General features: G+C 41.5%; 1 protein-coding gene across 1 annotated transcript; it reads right to left on the bottom strand.

Annotated features, from left to right (window-relative positions):
- Positions 1-1217: 1217 nt before the first annotated feature.
- On the bottom strand, positions 1218-9213 carry LOC306845404 (beta-1,3-N-acetylglucosaminyltransferase lunatic fringe). Its single transcript, XM_079378180.1, has 8 exons — positions 8670-9213; positions 4204-4252; positions 3851-3953; positions 3601-3754; positions 3411-3496; positions 3158-3323; positions 2988-3073; positions 1218-2885 (listed from the first exon to the last, which is right to left on the bottom strand). Exons 1-8 carry the CDS (start codon positions 9087-9089, stop codon positions 2819-2821), a joined length of 1131 nt encoding a protein of 376 aa, XP_079234306.1. The 5' UTR covers positions 9090-9213; the 3' UTR covers positions 1218-2818.
- Positions 9214-12381: the final 3168 nt, after the last annotated feature.

Here is a 12381-nt window from a genome sequence, read left to right as displayed (position 1 = left end):
TGGCTTAAGAATATAAACTTTCACACCATTAAAACAGGCACAGATGTGACTTAATAAAAACATGATTATGTTTGTTATAAGATCTTTGTTATCTGACTGGAATGTAAAAAATTGTGGTTTTAAAAATGTATTGAATGGTGTCATTGGGGTGTGGAATTAGTGTTTGAGGTCTCAAAATATGACCTCAGCCTGTTATTAATGTTGAAGGAATAAAAGGATTTGCATCATCTTGCAATAACATTTACAACATCTCTGTTGTTGACCTCCTGTTTATGTGAAGGAATGCTTTGATCTGAAGCAATACAAGTAGTCTTCGTAATGTATTGTCATCCAAAGAAAGAAATCAAGCTTAATTTCTAGGCTTTTGCTGGACGTATTACTGATTCCGACTATGAAGAGCATGCACATTATACTCTATCACATTATTCTCTACTCTATCTAGACCAGCAGACCAAGCCAAAAAATAAGAGGTATGGCAGACTATTTCCATATAAACAGCACTTGCCACTCTATATCTCCAAATGTGTCGTACAAAATGTGTTATACAGTTATGATTGACAATTTACCTTCCTCTCCCCTAAATTTTCCAGGCCTCAAATGACATGACTATATAGTGTGTTGAAAGGCCCGGTAGTGAGGAAATGTTCTTTCCCATGGCAATTCTTGTAGAATAATAAATTACGAGTGAGAGAGTCTAAACTTTCAAATGCATTTCATTAATACAACAAGCAACACAGAACAGGTCAGTGCCAGCACTCGAAACTCACGAGAGGCCGAGTTTGTTTTGCTTGCATGCTTCAGTAACAAATCACAACAGTTTTGACAAGAGTAAGAGACACTGACCTCTGAACCTCTGCGGTCTGGCACTGATTTTACTCCAAATGATTGATGCAAGTCTCCTGTGTTGCACTATAATAGTGAGTATGCCCTTTTCACTGTTTGCCTTAGATGTTGTTGAAAGGATAATTCAACAAAAAATGAAAATTGTGTTATTGATTACTCAATGGAAGGAAATGTTTTCAAAAAGTACATCAGTGCCCGATCGTCATACATTCATTGTGGCTTGTGATCTATATTATTCATATGGTAAATTTGTGTTAGAAACAGACTAAAATTTAAGTTTTGTATGTGTTGTAGGTTTTAGTTGTAGGTGAACTATCCCCTGAAATCTGAAATATGTATGTAGTGTGTCAGTTGAAAGAAAACAAACAGTGCAGTAAAGTTTCTTAGCGAATATGCTGCTTTATTCAAAAGCTGAATGGTGAATTACCAAGGCAGCGCATGGTAACAATATCAGGATTGTGATCCCTGAGAGGACAACATTTGAACAAAGAATCCAGATACTGGAATATAAATTACAGCCATTAGCAAAATTCAGAGCATTAAAAAACATTTTAGAGGAATCATTAGAACTAGGTCTGATCCATAGGTGACCAAAATGCATATATCTAAACAATTATGTACAAATACAATTGTTTTGAAATGGCACAGTACATAAATACTGCTTTAAAATAAAATATACAGGCTCACCCAATATGGGTCATTCCCATAGAGATACTGTAACTCTGTTAGGATCTCTGTTGTTGCTCATGTAATGCTCTCACTTAACATGTTTTGTATAGTTGGCATAGTGATGTCCAACTGTCGGCCGTGAAGGAATGGGGAAAACTGTGGCTCTAAGCCAGACCAGTCTGTGCAAAAGGGATCAGAGAACTCAGATCTGTGCTATAAACACATCTTAAACTTTAGCTGCCATCTGCTTTAACAATGTACATTGTGTTGATAGTGGCCCTGGTGCCAATTCAAAAGAGTAAACGGCATTAAGCGACTGCTAGGAGATACTTTACTTGAGCAACCTACAGGTATTTTAAACCAAGCTGTGCAACTCCCACTTCAGTACATCTTTGAGCAAAGCTAAAAAAAAAAAAAAAAAAAAAAAAGATATACTGCTCATATATCATGCCAAAAATCTCATATCTATCTGCCAAGATTGTGTGAATGCATTGGCATTAAATAATATAAATATCTAAAAATTTGGGCACTTGATACATTTTCACACAGCTTTAAGATATAACAGTTCAATCACCATAAAATGCCCAGAGGATTTAGGGAGAAAAGTGCTCAGTCCTCATACACCACAGATTAAAAGAACCTGACAGCATATTTAGGAAATTTGCCTATTGCCAGCACAAAATGTCATAAAAAACTAATAGCAATAATAATTATAATAACACTGACATAAAATAAATCAATTTGCAAAAAAAGTGTACCTTCATCTCATTAATTTTTCCGGAGTCCTTTAGAACTAGATAATAAAGCACCCATGTTACTGATTTCCTCAGAATATTTTAAAGAACTCAATCATTAAATCAAACCTGAGGGAAAGAACATCCTGAATGGCATTTGGAGAGAATAAAATATAAAGTATGCGCTAATTTGCTAATTAGAATTTAAAACTAAGAATATAAAGCTGGCAAAAGGCTTGGGTATACTAGAAAGTTACATTCTATGAGAATTGCAAATGGGATACAAGCAACAGTAATCATATAAAACACAGTTGATTGCCTGCAAAGCTTGGCGCTGAAAGCGTCCTTCTGAAAGCCAGGCCCTTCGTAATGTCTGAGTTGGAAGCTCAGGCACCAGGCAGGAAGGAACTGTTCAAATGCGGGCCGCACAGCAGCCCAGTATAACCACGGAAGGCCGTGCACCACTGCAGACTAAACGCAGCGGCCACACGGCCCAATACCACACTGGTCCCTCATGCCTTTCAGATACCGAGGCAGTGAGGGACGAGGATACAACAGAGGAGCCGGTCACCTTAATAGGCAACCTGAGGAGGGCACCACGGAGTGTCTGGGTGCAGCAGACAGTGCACAGACTTAAACCTGAGAGAGGATAAAAAAAAATAGAGGTTAGATTTTTACATGCATGCAAATATAGATAGGAGCAAAATCCAAATGTGATCGAGTCTTAAGAACTTGTCTTACCTGGATGGGTCCTCCTCAACAGAGAAAGCCCCTTTCATGTTTATGATATTCCTCTTGTTTTCAAACATTCCATAACTCAATGTAATCTAAATGAAATGATATGAAACACTGCATTAATATAATATACTGCATTTTACAGAACTAAAAAGTGCCTGTATCAAGTTCCTCACCTGTTTGTGTACTTCTGATTTGGACACCTGTTGCAGGTTCTCCAAGTGTGAATGGAACAAGCTGCTTCGGGTCAAAGGGACCCGAAGAACTGACTCTATGATATAGCCGATGGTGCAGTCATCAGGAAGACGGATCTTCTCAGCAGTGTTCATGAAATGGCCACCACTGTCATAAAAAGAGTAAAGTAAGTCAACATAAAACATTAAATATGCTCTTAGATGCTGCATTAGGATAATTGAGAGGTTTTTGCACCTTGCCCAAGGGCTCATCTTCAAAGCTAGCCCACGGCTGATACAGAAGCCTGCACCTCCAGTAGCAAACCAGAAATTGACAGGTCTCTGCAATGGAGAAACAAAAGCATCAGTTTCTATTCCTAACGCTCCGTTTAATCTTTACAACCAGTGTGTGTATATAAGAAATGAGGATGTTTTGGATGACCTACCATCTTGTTGTCCCCAAGTCTTTCTGTGGCCTCAATCGGCCTGTCCAAGCTGGGTTTCCCAATGTACATGTCCTGAGTGTGAGGGTAGTTGGACAGCAACTTCACCAGTGTCTTCACATTCACATAGTTGTCATCATCCACATGACAGAACCACCTAAACCAGACAGAGATATCATTAGAACATCCAATATGGTTTGGTTTGATACTAAAACAAGAATTTACAACGTGACCGTAATCATGCAATGCTTACTTTTTTCCAGACTCAATGAACTTGTCATACTCAACAGCCATCTTGCAGGACAGAGCCTGGCGGCTGTGGGCAGCAGAGCAGTTGGTGTTGATAGCATGACTTCCTGTGTGGACAAGAGGACAGATACTTTGTCAATGCTCACGTAATACTCCACTTATGTCTATCACTTGAGAAATGCCCATTATCTAAGAGGTCAGGTGACTCTGCACGCGCCCTCATACCATCTTCCCCCAAGAGCCTGGCTCCCTTTAGCTAACCACAAGTTTTTAAGAGGATTAGAAGCCTGAGTCCAAACTATGTGCATATCAAAGTGGGAATGTCTTGTGACTTCTGCTTGAGGAAGCTTCACTCACCGATTTTCTTCTTCAGTTCTTCATCTTCGCCATCCGTGAAGATGTATGTCTGAGAAAACAAGACAAAGCCCGGTTAGCTCTATCAATGGAGTCACACAAGTTCATCAATGAATCACTGCACTAGAGCAAAGAAGAAACAGGAATTGGCGCGTTCCAAACTGGAATCATGTGTCTTGGAGAGCTATTTATTCCAAGCGGACTGATTAGGAACCATTGTCTGGGTTTTACGCCATGGAAAACTCTGCAAGTTAAACAAGCCAAACTCTACCCCCCAAAATAAAGGCCCCTTGTTCTTGTTGTCAATCTCTCCATGGCAACTGCTTTGCACCCCAAAGCATCCCAGGCCCAGAACAAAGCGGGGAGCAGACCACCCCACTTACCCCCACCGCCCTAACACTCCACCCCCATTCCATTGCCCCTGACCACCTCCCAAGTCTTTCCATTCCTCATCCCTCTAGCCACTTCAGACATGTCCCAAAAAGGAATGGCCAAGTCATCTGTAAGAAAAGAAAGAAGCACCAGGTTCCATTCTCCCAGACATACTCCAATTGATGAATATACATTCACTGACGTCTGACCCCTCAGGGTTTTGTTAACGTTAAAATAGATGGGTTGGGATTAGGAGCTCATTGTGGAAGATAAGACAGAGCAGGTGCGAGGCGGCAGCCCTGGCTCAAAGGAGCCATTGAGAAGACGCCGCCACACGCCTCAGACAGGCTGATAAAAAGGCGGCGTGCCCCTAGCCATGCACTGCCGTTAACCTGTTTGCTTTCCACCTCAGGTGAGACAACACCTGCCACCCGCCGCCTTACCACAGCCACGTGTCTGAACAGGTCAACCTGCCCACGCCCAACTGGCCTTGAACATGTACACTACAAAACTTTTCTCTTACGAACTTCAGCTGTTTTGTGATCTTTATCTCAACAGTGGATTCATTCTTTTTGTTGCCTTTCAAATGCCAGCACGCACACACATGGACTCACTCCCCCTTTTCACAGTCACATTTTTTTGAATGTTCAAACATTGCCAGATAATGTTTGATTGGTTTGCAGAACAAACTCTGAGCAGGTGTTTAGCGCAGCACTCTGGGGCCAAGGCCCAAGGCCGATGTTTGTTCAGGGAGGACTGGCGGTTGGACCGGGTAAAGGATCAGAGGCTGGCGCTGTTTGCGCAGAGTTCCGCTGAAAGGACAGACTAATCACACAGGCAACTGCCAAGGCAGACTGGGCACTGACAGAGAGAGAAACCTGATTAGTGCATTACAATGTGTGTGTGGCCACTCACCCCCATCCCTGCTCCCACTGTCCCTATGCACGGAGACAATGAGGAGTGGGTAAAGCGGTCACTGGGTAAATTCGCAAATATGTTTGCCTGGATTTGCATACAGCTGCAGTGGTTAACTAAAGAGAGGCCTCTCGTGGCACATGGCTTTGTTTCTCATTTACCCTTTTATTGAAGATATTGTGAGCCAAAATTACCCTTTTGTGGTTTCTTTCACAAATGTCAAGTAATTTCTTCAAAATGCAGTTTTCCCAGCATTCTTGGCACACAAGAAAGGATGAGGGTTTGGTTGTTTGAGCGGGCAGAGGTTGGTAGGGCTTCCCACCCCGCCAAAGGAAGGTCTGGCAGAGGGCAGGCTGAGTGTGGAGCCTGGCTGTCTGTCTCCTTCTACCCGGGAAGGAAGTAGGGAGATGTTACTCCCTCTATTAAACACCAAACAGCCCTGCTCCCTCTACCTGTGCCAATCAGAGACCAGAAACTTGCACAGACTCGTGCCACAACAGATCTGCACTGCTTTCACGGTCTTGTCTTCAACCCAGAGAAGCTACTGCCACAAACAGTGAGTAGTTATGCAGTTAAGTATTTCAGATAGAGATAACGAGGTTGGTCATGGCACTTAATTTGCATCGAGCAAGTGTGCATTTGATCTGAATGGCATTCTGTGTAACTGGACACCGGATACCACAGCCGCGGCACAGGCTGTTCTCTCAATGTTGTGAATTTCTCTCGCTGGGGAAGCTGCATTGTTCCAGGGGGGAAATTTAGAGAAACAGCGGAAGCCAGAAGCTGCAGCGTGAACAATTAAAAATGGAGCAGATCTGACTGAAAAGAATAACACTATTCAAGAGTCCTGACTCATCAAGTCAAGACAATTACAAAGCATGCTTTTAATAATCAGAAACAAGTGCTCAGAAAGCAACAGACTTTCAGGGTTTCATTCTCTTAGAAAAATACTAATAATTCCAGTGTATTAACTAAGCTAGGGGAGCTTTCTAGCTGACCGTGACTAACTCTAAACAAAGACAAGACAGTTTCCCACCAAGAAGAGCCACGGGCTGCCATGAGTGTCAACAGCAGGCACAGATTGGATCTACTCTCAGTGTTTACATGTAAACAGCCCAAGACAGCGAGCTGTTCATCACCCCTCAAGGCAGCACCTGAAGTAGGTAAGCGGGTTGGAAAGATCCTTCCTACACAAGTTTCTAACCCCTATGAACACGTTCACAGTGTCGGTCATGCATCATCTCACTTAACATATGTGACAAAGTTCCCATGCTGTGGGTCTAACAATGCCTGGCCCACTGAAACACTTGTCTGGTGCCAACCATTGTGGCAAGCGGCCAAACGGTACACCGGAGTCCTTGGGATTATCCCCGGCCGTTCAGATGACAATAACTGGGATTTAATGTACTCCGGTGTTGCACGGATGAATGTAGAAATTATTTGAGAGTGGCTCTCCTTGTGCACATGTTGGGAATGTGAGGATTCATATAGCTGGCATTAGAGCAATCTTTTGTTCTTTGAGACCCAGCCACCTGGTGCTCATTCTCCAGGAACTCCCCCTTGTATTCTGGGCTGCACTGGTTTTTTATGTCTGCGCTGCTCCCCACCAGCTGCTGCTGTTAATCCCTGCTGTTAACTCTCTCTGCTGTGGGTTAACTTCCATCAACTCCTGTACTGAGCAAACTTAGAGTTAGTTTTCAGTCTCGCCTATAGCCTGTAGTAGTCATATCAGTTTAGCTGGATAGTGAAAGACAAATCCAAGCTCACTGAATGAGTACAGAGGCTAAAGTGGTCTGATTTAAATTTCCACTTTCCACACGCTTTGTTATTTACAGAAACGTCACAAACATAATGTTCTTTGTACTGAGTCACTGCGGGCATCTAAAACTGTTGCTATGGCTGTGTCATATTCAAATGACAATAATAAAACCCCTCTTGTCTAATGTGTGAGGGAAATAGATTGTGACAGATCCCCGAGGCAAATGAAACTGACTTTTGCTAAATGTATGAGCAACTACTCTAGGTGGAGGATAAAATCACTTTGATTGCTCTGCACTCGCTGCTGTCGAAGTGCCGAGAGTGCTTTTGTGCTGGCTGCAAAAGAGGCCTGTTTCTCAGAGCTGTATTTTCATACTGTGAGCCACTCGGCATGCTGCTGAAAAGCCTTCCTTTGCCTATAGATGCTGTCCCTTTGTGCCCCCCAGCATCTCCATAACGAAGACTCTCTTTTCCCACCGCTTGGGTAGCTTGACTTAGTCTCTGCTCTAGATCCCCTGTTCCCATGGAGAGTGGGAGACAAGGGGCTGGCAAAGCTTTTCTTTCCCCCTTCAGAAAGACGCTTTGTTAGTGCTGAGAAGGGGACAGCTCTGAAACCGCTGCTGTGATGCATCCTTGCCCTGGCGTATTCACGGGGACACCCCAAACAATAGAGCAGGAGGGGAAAAGGGGGGGAACGTACAGCCACCCATCACACAGTGAGCAACAGACAGCCCTGTGAATCGGAGTTTAATAATGTCTTTTTTAATATGCCAGGCAGATATAAATGGATTTGTGGTCCCTTAATAACAATGTACAACATTTGAGTTTGTTTTGTGGTCCTTCTTGTAGATATTAATACTATAGATTGGCTGATGATAGGTTTGACCAACTTTTATTTTAGTTTTTTACAGTTATTCACACATTTTTTCACTTGATCAGTTCTTTATTAACCTGTACAATAATAAATGCAATCATTCAACGGGTCTCTAGAGAGGAACACCAATATGCCACTGTGTTCAACAGGAAACAACAACGTTCACAGGTAAAGTGACTTAATGTAAGAGGACAATAAACTTGCAACCATTTAGACAGAAAAAATGCATATGTGAAATTGTATTAATGAATAATTAAATATTTAAGCTACATTTAAATGTATCTATTTGTTAAAATTTAATAAAGGCTGGAATGCAAACTGTAAATGGATTTCAAACACTCCGAAGAATATGAATATGAACTAAATTCATAGCTAAAGGTGTCAAAGTAGGGCATGCGGTTTGAAGCGGAAAGACAGTGCCCACCATTTATCATTAATATTACGAAAAAACAAACATCCCCTTTGTTTCAAAGTTTCCGGCTGGTAAAATATGTAACCAAAGAGTGCAACAAGTTATGCAAACAGTTTGTAAACGCGTAAACGGACATACCTGCTGCATGTTTCTGTGTATCCAGGTGTCCAGCAGTAGATCCAGTCTGGACCGGTGAAACTTCTTAGTGGTCTTCACTGCGATGAAGATGTCATCCGCGCTGATGTCCTCAGCCGGCGGCGCGTCTGTCGTGGCTCCGGACGCTTCGCTGGGCTTATCCGCGTCCCTCCTGCTGCGGGTCAGCTTGGAAAAATAGGCAGAGAATCCTTTCTTTCCATTCTGCTCAGGCTGGGCTCCATCATCAGCCTCTGATTCCCCCAGACTCTGGAGCGAGCGCAAGCCGACCTCACTCTCGTTCTGCATCCCGTCCATCTGAGTCCGCTGATGCTGGGACAGAAATAACAGCAGCCCCAGACAGGTGACGGTCGCCCCCGCGAGGGAGAGCACAGCTTTCCTGCTGGACGCTTTCGACATGTTCATTAAACTCTAAGAGAAGTTCGCTCTCTTTCTGATATACACAGCATTAAACTAAACCTCCCTCCAATAGTCTTCTCTAAAAAACAAGCGTGTTATCCTACTGCAACATAGTAGCGCTGAGAGTCTCTTCATTGTAACTCGGAGGGGCTTTTATAAACTGCCCACAGCATTGGCCACGCCCAGTGGGCGGGGCATTGATGGCTATTGTGCTGTGGGAACCGCAGAGAGACTGTCAAGGGTAGGACGCATTAAAGGACAGCAGGCGAGGGACAAAGAGGGGGAGGGTGAAGAGCACAAACAGGCGTAAACATTTTCAAAGTACATGCTCTTATAAAACAAACTATGTATGCATGCGCTATAATCATTCTTAATTGCCTGTTTTTCATTATTAACATGTTTATTTTCAGCCCTACACTGATTGTACAAATTTGTCTAGGCCTAAATTTGTGTATCAGTTTTAGGTGGAAATAACATTTATTTATTTTGTTTAACATGTAATTATTTTAAGTTGCAACCTTTTGTTTATTTTTATTTGTTAGTTTTTTTTATTAGTTTTTGTAAAATAAAAATAAAAAATAATTAAAAAGTGTAGCACAGATTTAATTCACTTTAACATATCCCTGTAAGCATATACACTGTAAAAAGTAATAAGTTGACTTAACTTCAAAAAATTGAGGAAACCCCTTGCCTTAAAATTATCAAGTAAATAATAATTAAAACAATTAAGTTAAGTGAATTGTCAAGTTCACTTAACTTATTTTTTATTATTATTATTATTTACTTTAAAAAATTTAAGGCAACGGGTTTCCTCAATTTTTTTAAAGTTAAGTCAACTTAATAATTTTAAGGCAACGGGTTTCCTACACTGTAAAAAGTGAAAAGTAAATAATAATTTAAAAAAATAAGCTAAGTGAATTGTCAAATTCACTTAACTTTTTTATTATTATTATTTACTTAATCATTTTAAGGCAACAGGTTTCCTAGATTGTTTTAAGTTAAGTCAACTTATCACTTTTTACAGTGTAGGCCAATGCAGAATTCATTAATGGGGTCATATTCCCACTAAAAATCTGTGTGTGTGTGTGTGTGTGTGAGAGAGAGAGAGAGAGAGAGAGAGAGAGAGAGAGTAGCATTTCTCTGGCCTTTTTGCATGAAGAAAAGGAAGATGTAAATGATTAAATGTTAAGAACTTAAAAGTATGTTTATTGCTGTCTTATAGTCAATTACAACTTGATGAGTTTATTGCACTTTTTGAGCGACTTTAAATTTAATTATTTATTAATAAAATCTCATTAAAAAGTAAACATTCCAATAATTATAGATGAAATGTATATTTTTAAACATAATGATTTAAAAACTTTTTACAAGAACCTGACTGTCACAGTGCAAAATTTTTTCCACTAACAGAAATCAGTTTGTTTGTCATTTTTATTATTGCCTTCGATTTACCTCTGAAAACAAGACTATCTTCTATAGACAGCCTGGATCACACCATTTCTCAATGTCAACATTCAAATCAAGCTCACAATGATGGTGCGCTCCAGTCAATCCACTGCAGCTGACCTCGTGAGGCCTTCAAACAACCGCATGTTCCTTATGCTTGCTTTAAAATGGCGCCTCTTCTGCGGTGAAGAGCCTGTAGATCTGGGAGCACGACCCTGGCCATGACTTCCAGCTGACAGCTCACCAACTGCTGGTGACAGACTTAAATGCTTCACATCCTACTTCTAGCACTCTCAACAGCTTGCTTTGAAAACAAGCGGCAGTCAGACACTACATTTAAGTCCTCACTTCCAAGTCTGGCTGAACAGCTGAGATGTTCTTGGTTTTTTGATAACAGAGATAATTAACACTCAAGAAATGGTCATTTGGAACATATCATTAAGAATAGAACAAAAAGTTGTGCTCCTTCAGAAATTCTAGAGGTCCAAGACAAAGTGCAAATTTCAAACTTTTCATCGCTGCTAACAGACATACAGCTTCTTTTGTTAATCTTTTGAAGCAGCCAACAAAAAACGTGTTAAAACGTGTATAAGAAACCAGGCAGAGGGGTCAACCTCCCCCGGCCTCTGTTCTTTTTAAGGATCAGCACCCTTTTTTACTCTGGAATGGAGGAACACTTTGGCAGGCCCCTTGTCAGACTCCTCAGACAATCTGTGCAATAAAAAGCAGGACTAAACCACACACAATGCAAAAGTTCCGCTTATATCCCAGATTCATGCCAGTCACCCCATTCCCCCTCCTCCACCTCTGACGGATAACAAAAAAGTGGTGAAAAAAAGTTTCTTTTCTTCTAACCTCTCTTTCATTGTCAAAAAACAAGGCTCCCCCATCTGCCCTCCATACCACATCCCGGATCCTTCCCCATCTGAAGACGTTACCGCTGAATTTCAATTAAATGAAATCTGAAATCTCCCATCCAAGCACAACCCACTTCCCCACAAGAATGCCCAGCGATCCTGCTAATAAACGCAACCTCCATTCCCATTGTCCCGCCATGGGGAGAATCTCAGAGGAATGGATATGATTACTGCTATGCTATTTATAGTCACTTTAATGTGTGTAGCAGAAAGGCGAGGTACAACATTTCAGTGCGTGTGGCTGGCATCCTTGCTTAATGAGACTGGACGTGCCCTGTCTGAACATCCCCTTTTCCCGCCTGCCAAAACTCAAGCTCAAGGCTTGGCGCAACTGTTTGTTTTGGGATTTGAATGTTTGCGTAGGGTAAACAAAGCAATTTCAGCATGTTGGCTGTATTTGAGGACAGAGTTGTCTTATCTGACCATTCAGTTTAAACAGTTCCCTTGATGCAAACGGACTCGCTTTGATCTTAATACCCTCGATGCACCACAACTACAAACACAGATACTCTGGGTAATGAGAGAGGTCTGTTCGGAGTGGTAGAACGCCATCATGTTGATAAAGGCACATCCTTTCTTCATCCATTCCATATTTTTTTTTATTCATCTCTGTTTTTTCCTTTCCCTCCAACCATTGGACAGATTCTTTGAAGATGGAGGTTAAATTCACAACAGCTGCATGAGAGGATGACGGCTATGTGGCGTCCCACTGTATCCTTGTAAAATGGACATATACAAGGATATAGTGGGATGGTTAGTGGTTGTCTGTCAGCCTACAGTCTCCTGTTTATTATTCTCATCCACATAATGGAGCATTTAAATGTATTACAATCATCTGGAGTTACAGTATGTGTTCTGTAGTAAATCTTTTGGTGGTCTATTTGATTTTTTTTTAGATATTTTCTTCCTTTTGGTCAGCTATGAAACAGAACTTA

The sequence above is a fragment of the Barbus barbus genome (genome assembly GCF_936440315.1).
Source record: "Barbus barbus genome assembly, chromosome: 3".
Classification (NCBI taxonomy): Eukaryota; Metazoa; Chordata; class Actinopteri; order Cypriniformes; family Cyprinidae; genus Barbus; species Barbus barbus.
Note: the sequence above shows the minus strand (reverse complement) of the source record. Positions and strands in the feature narration are given on the sequence as shown.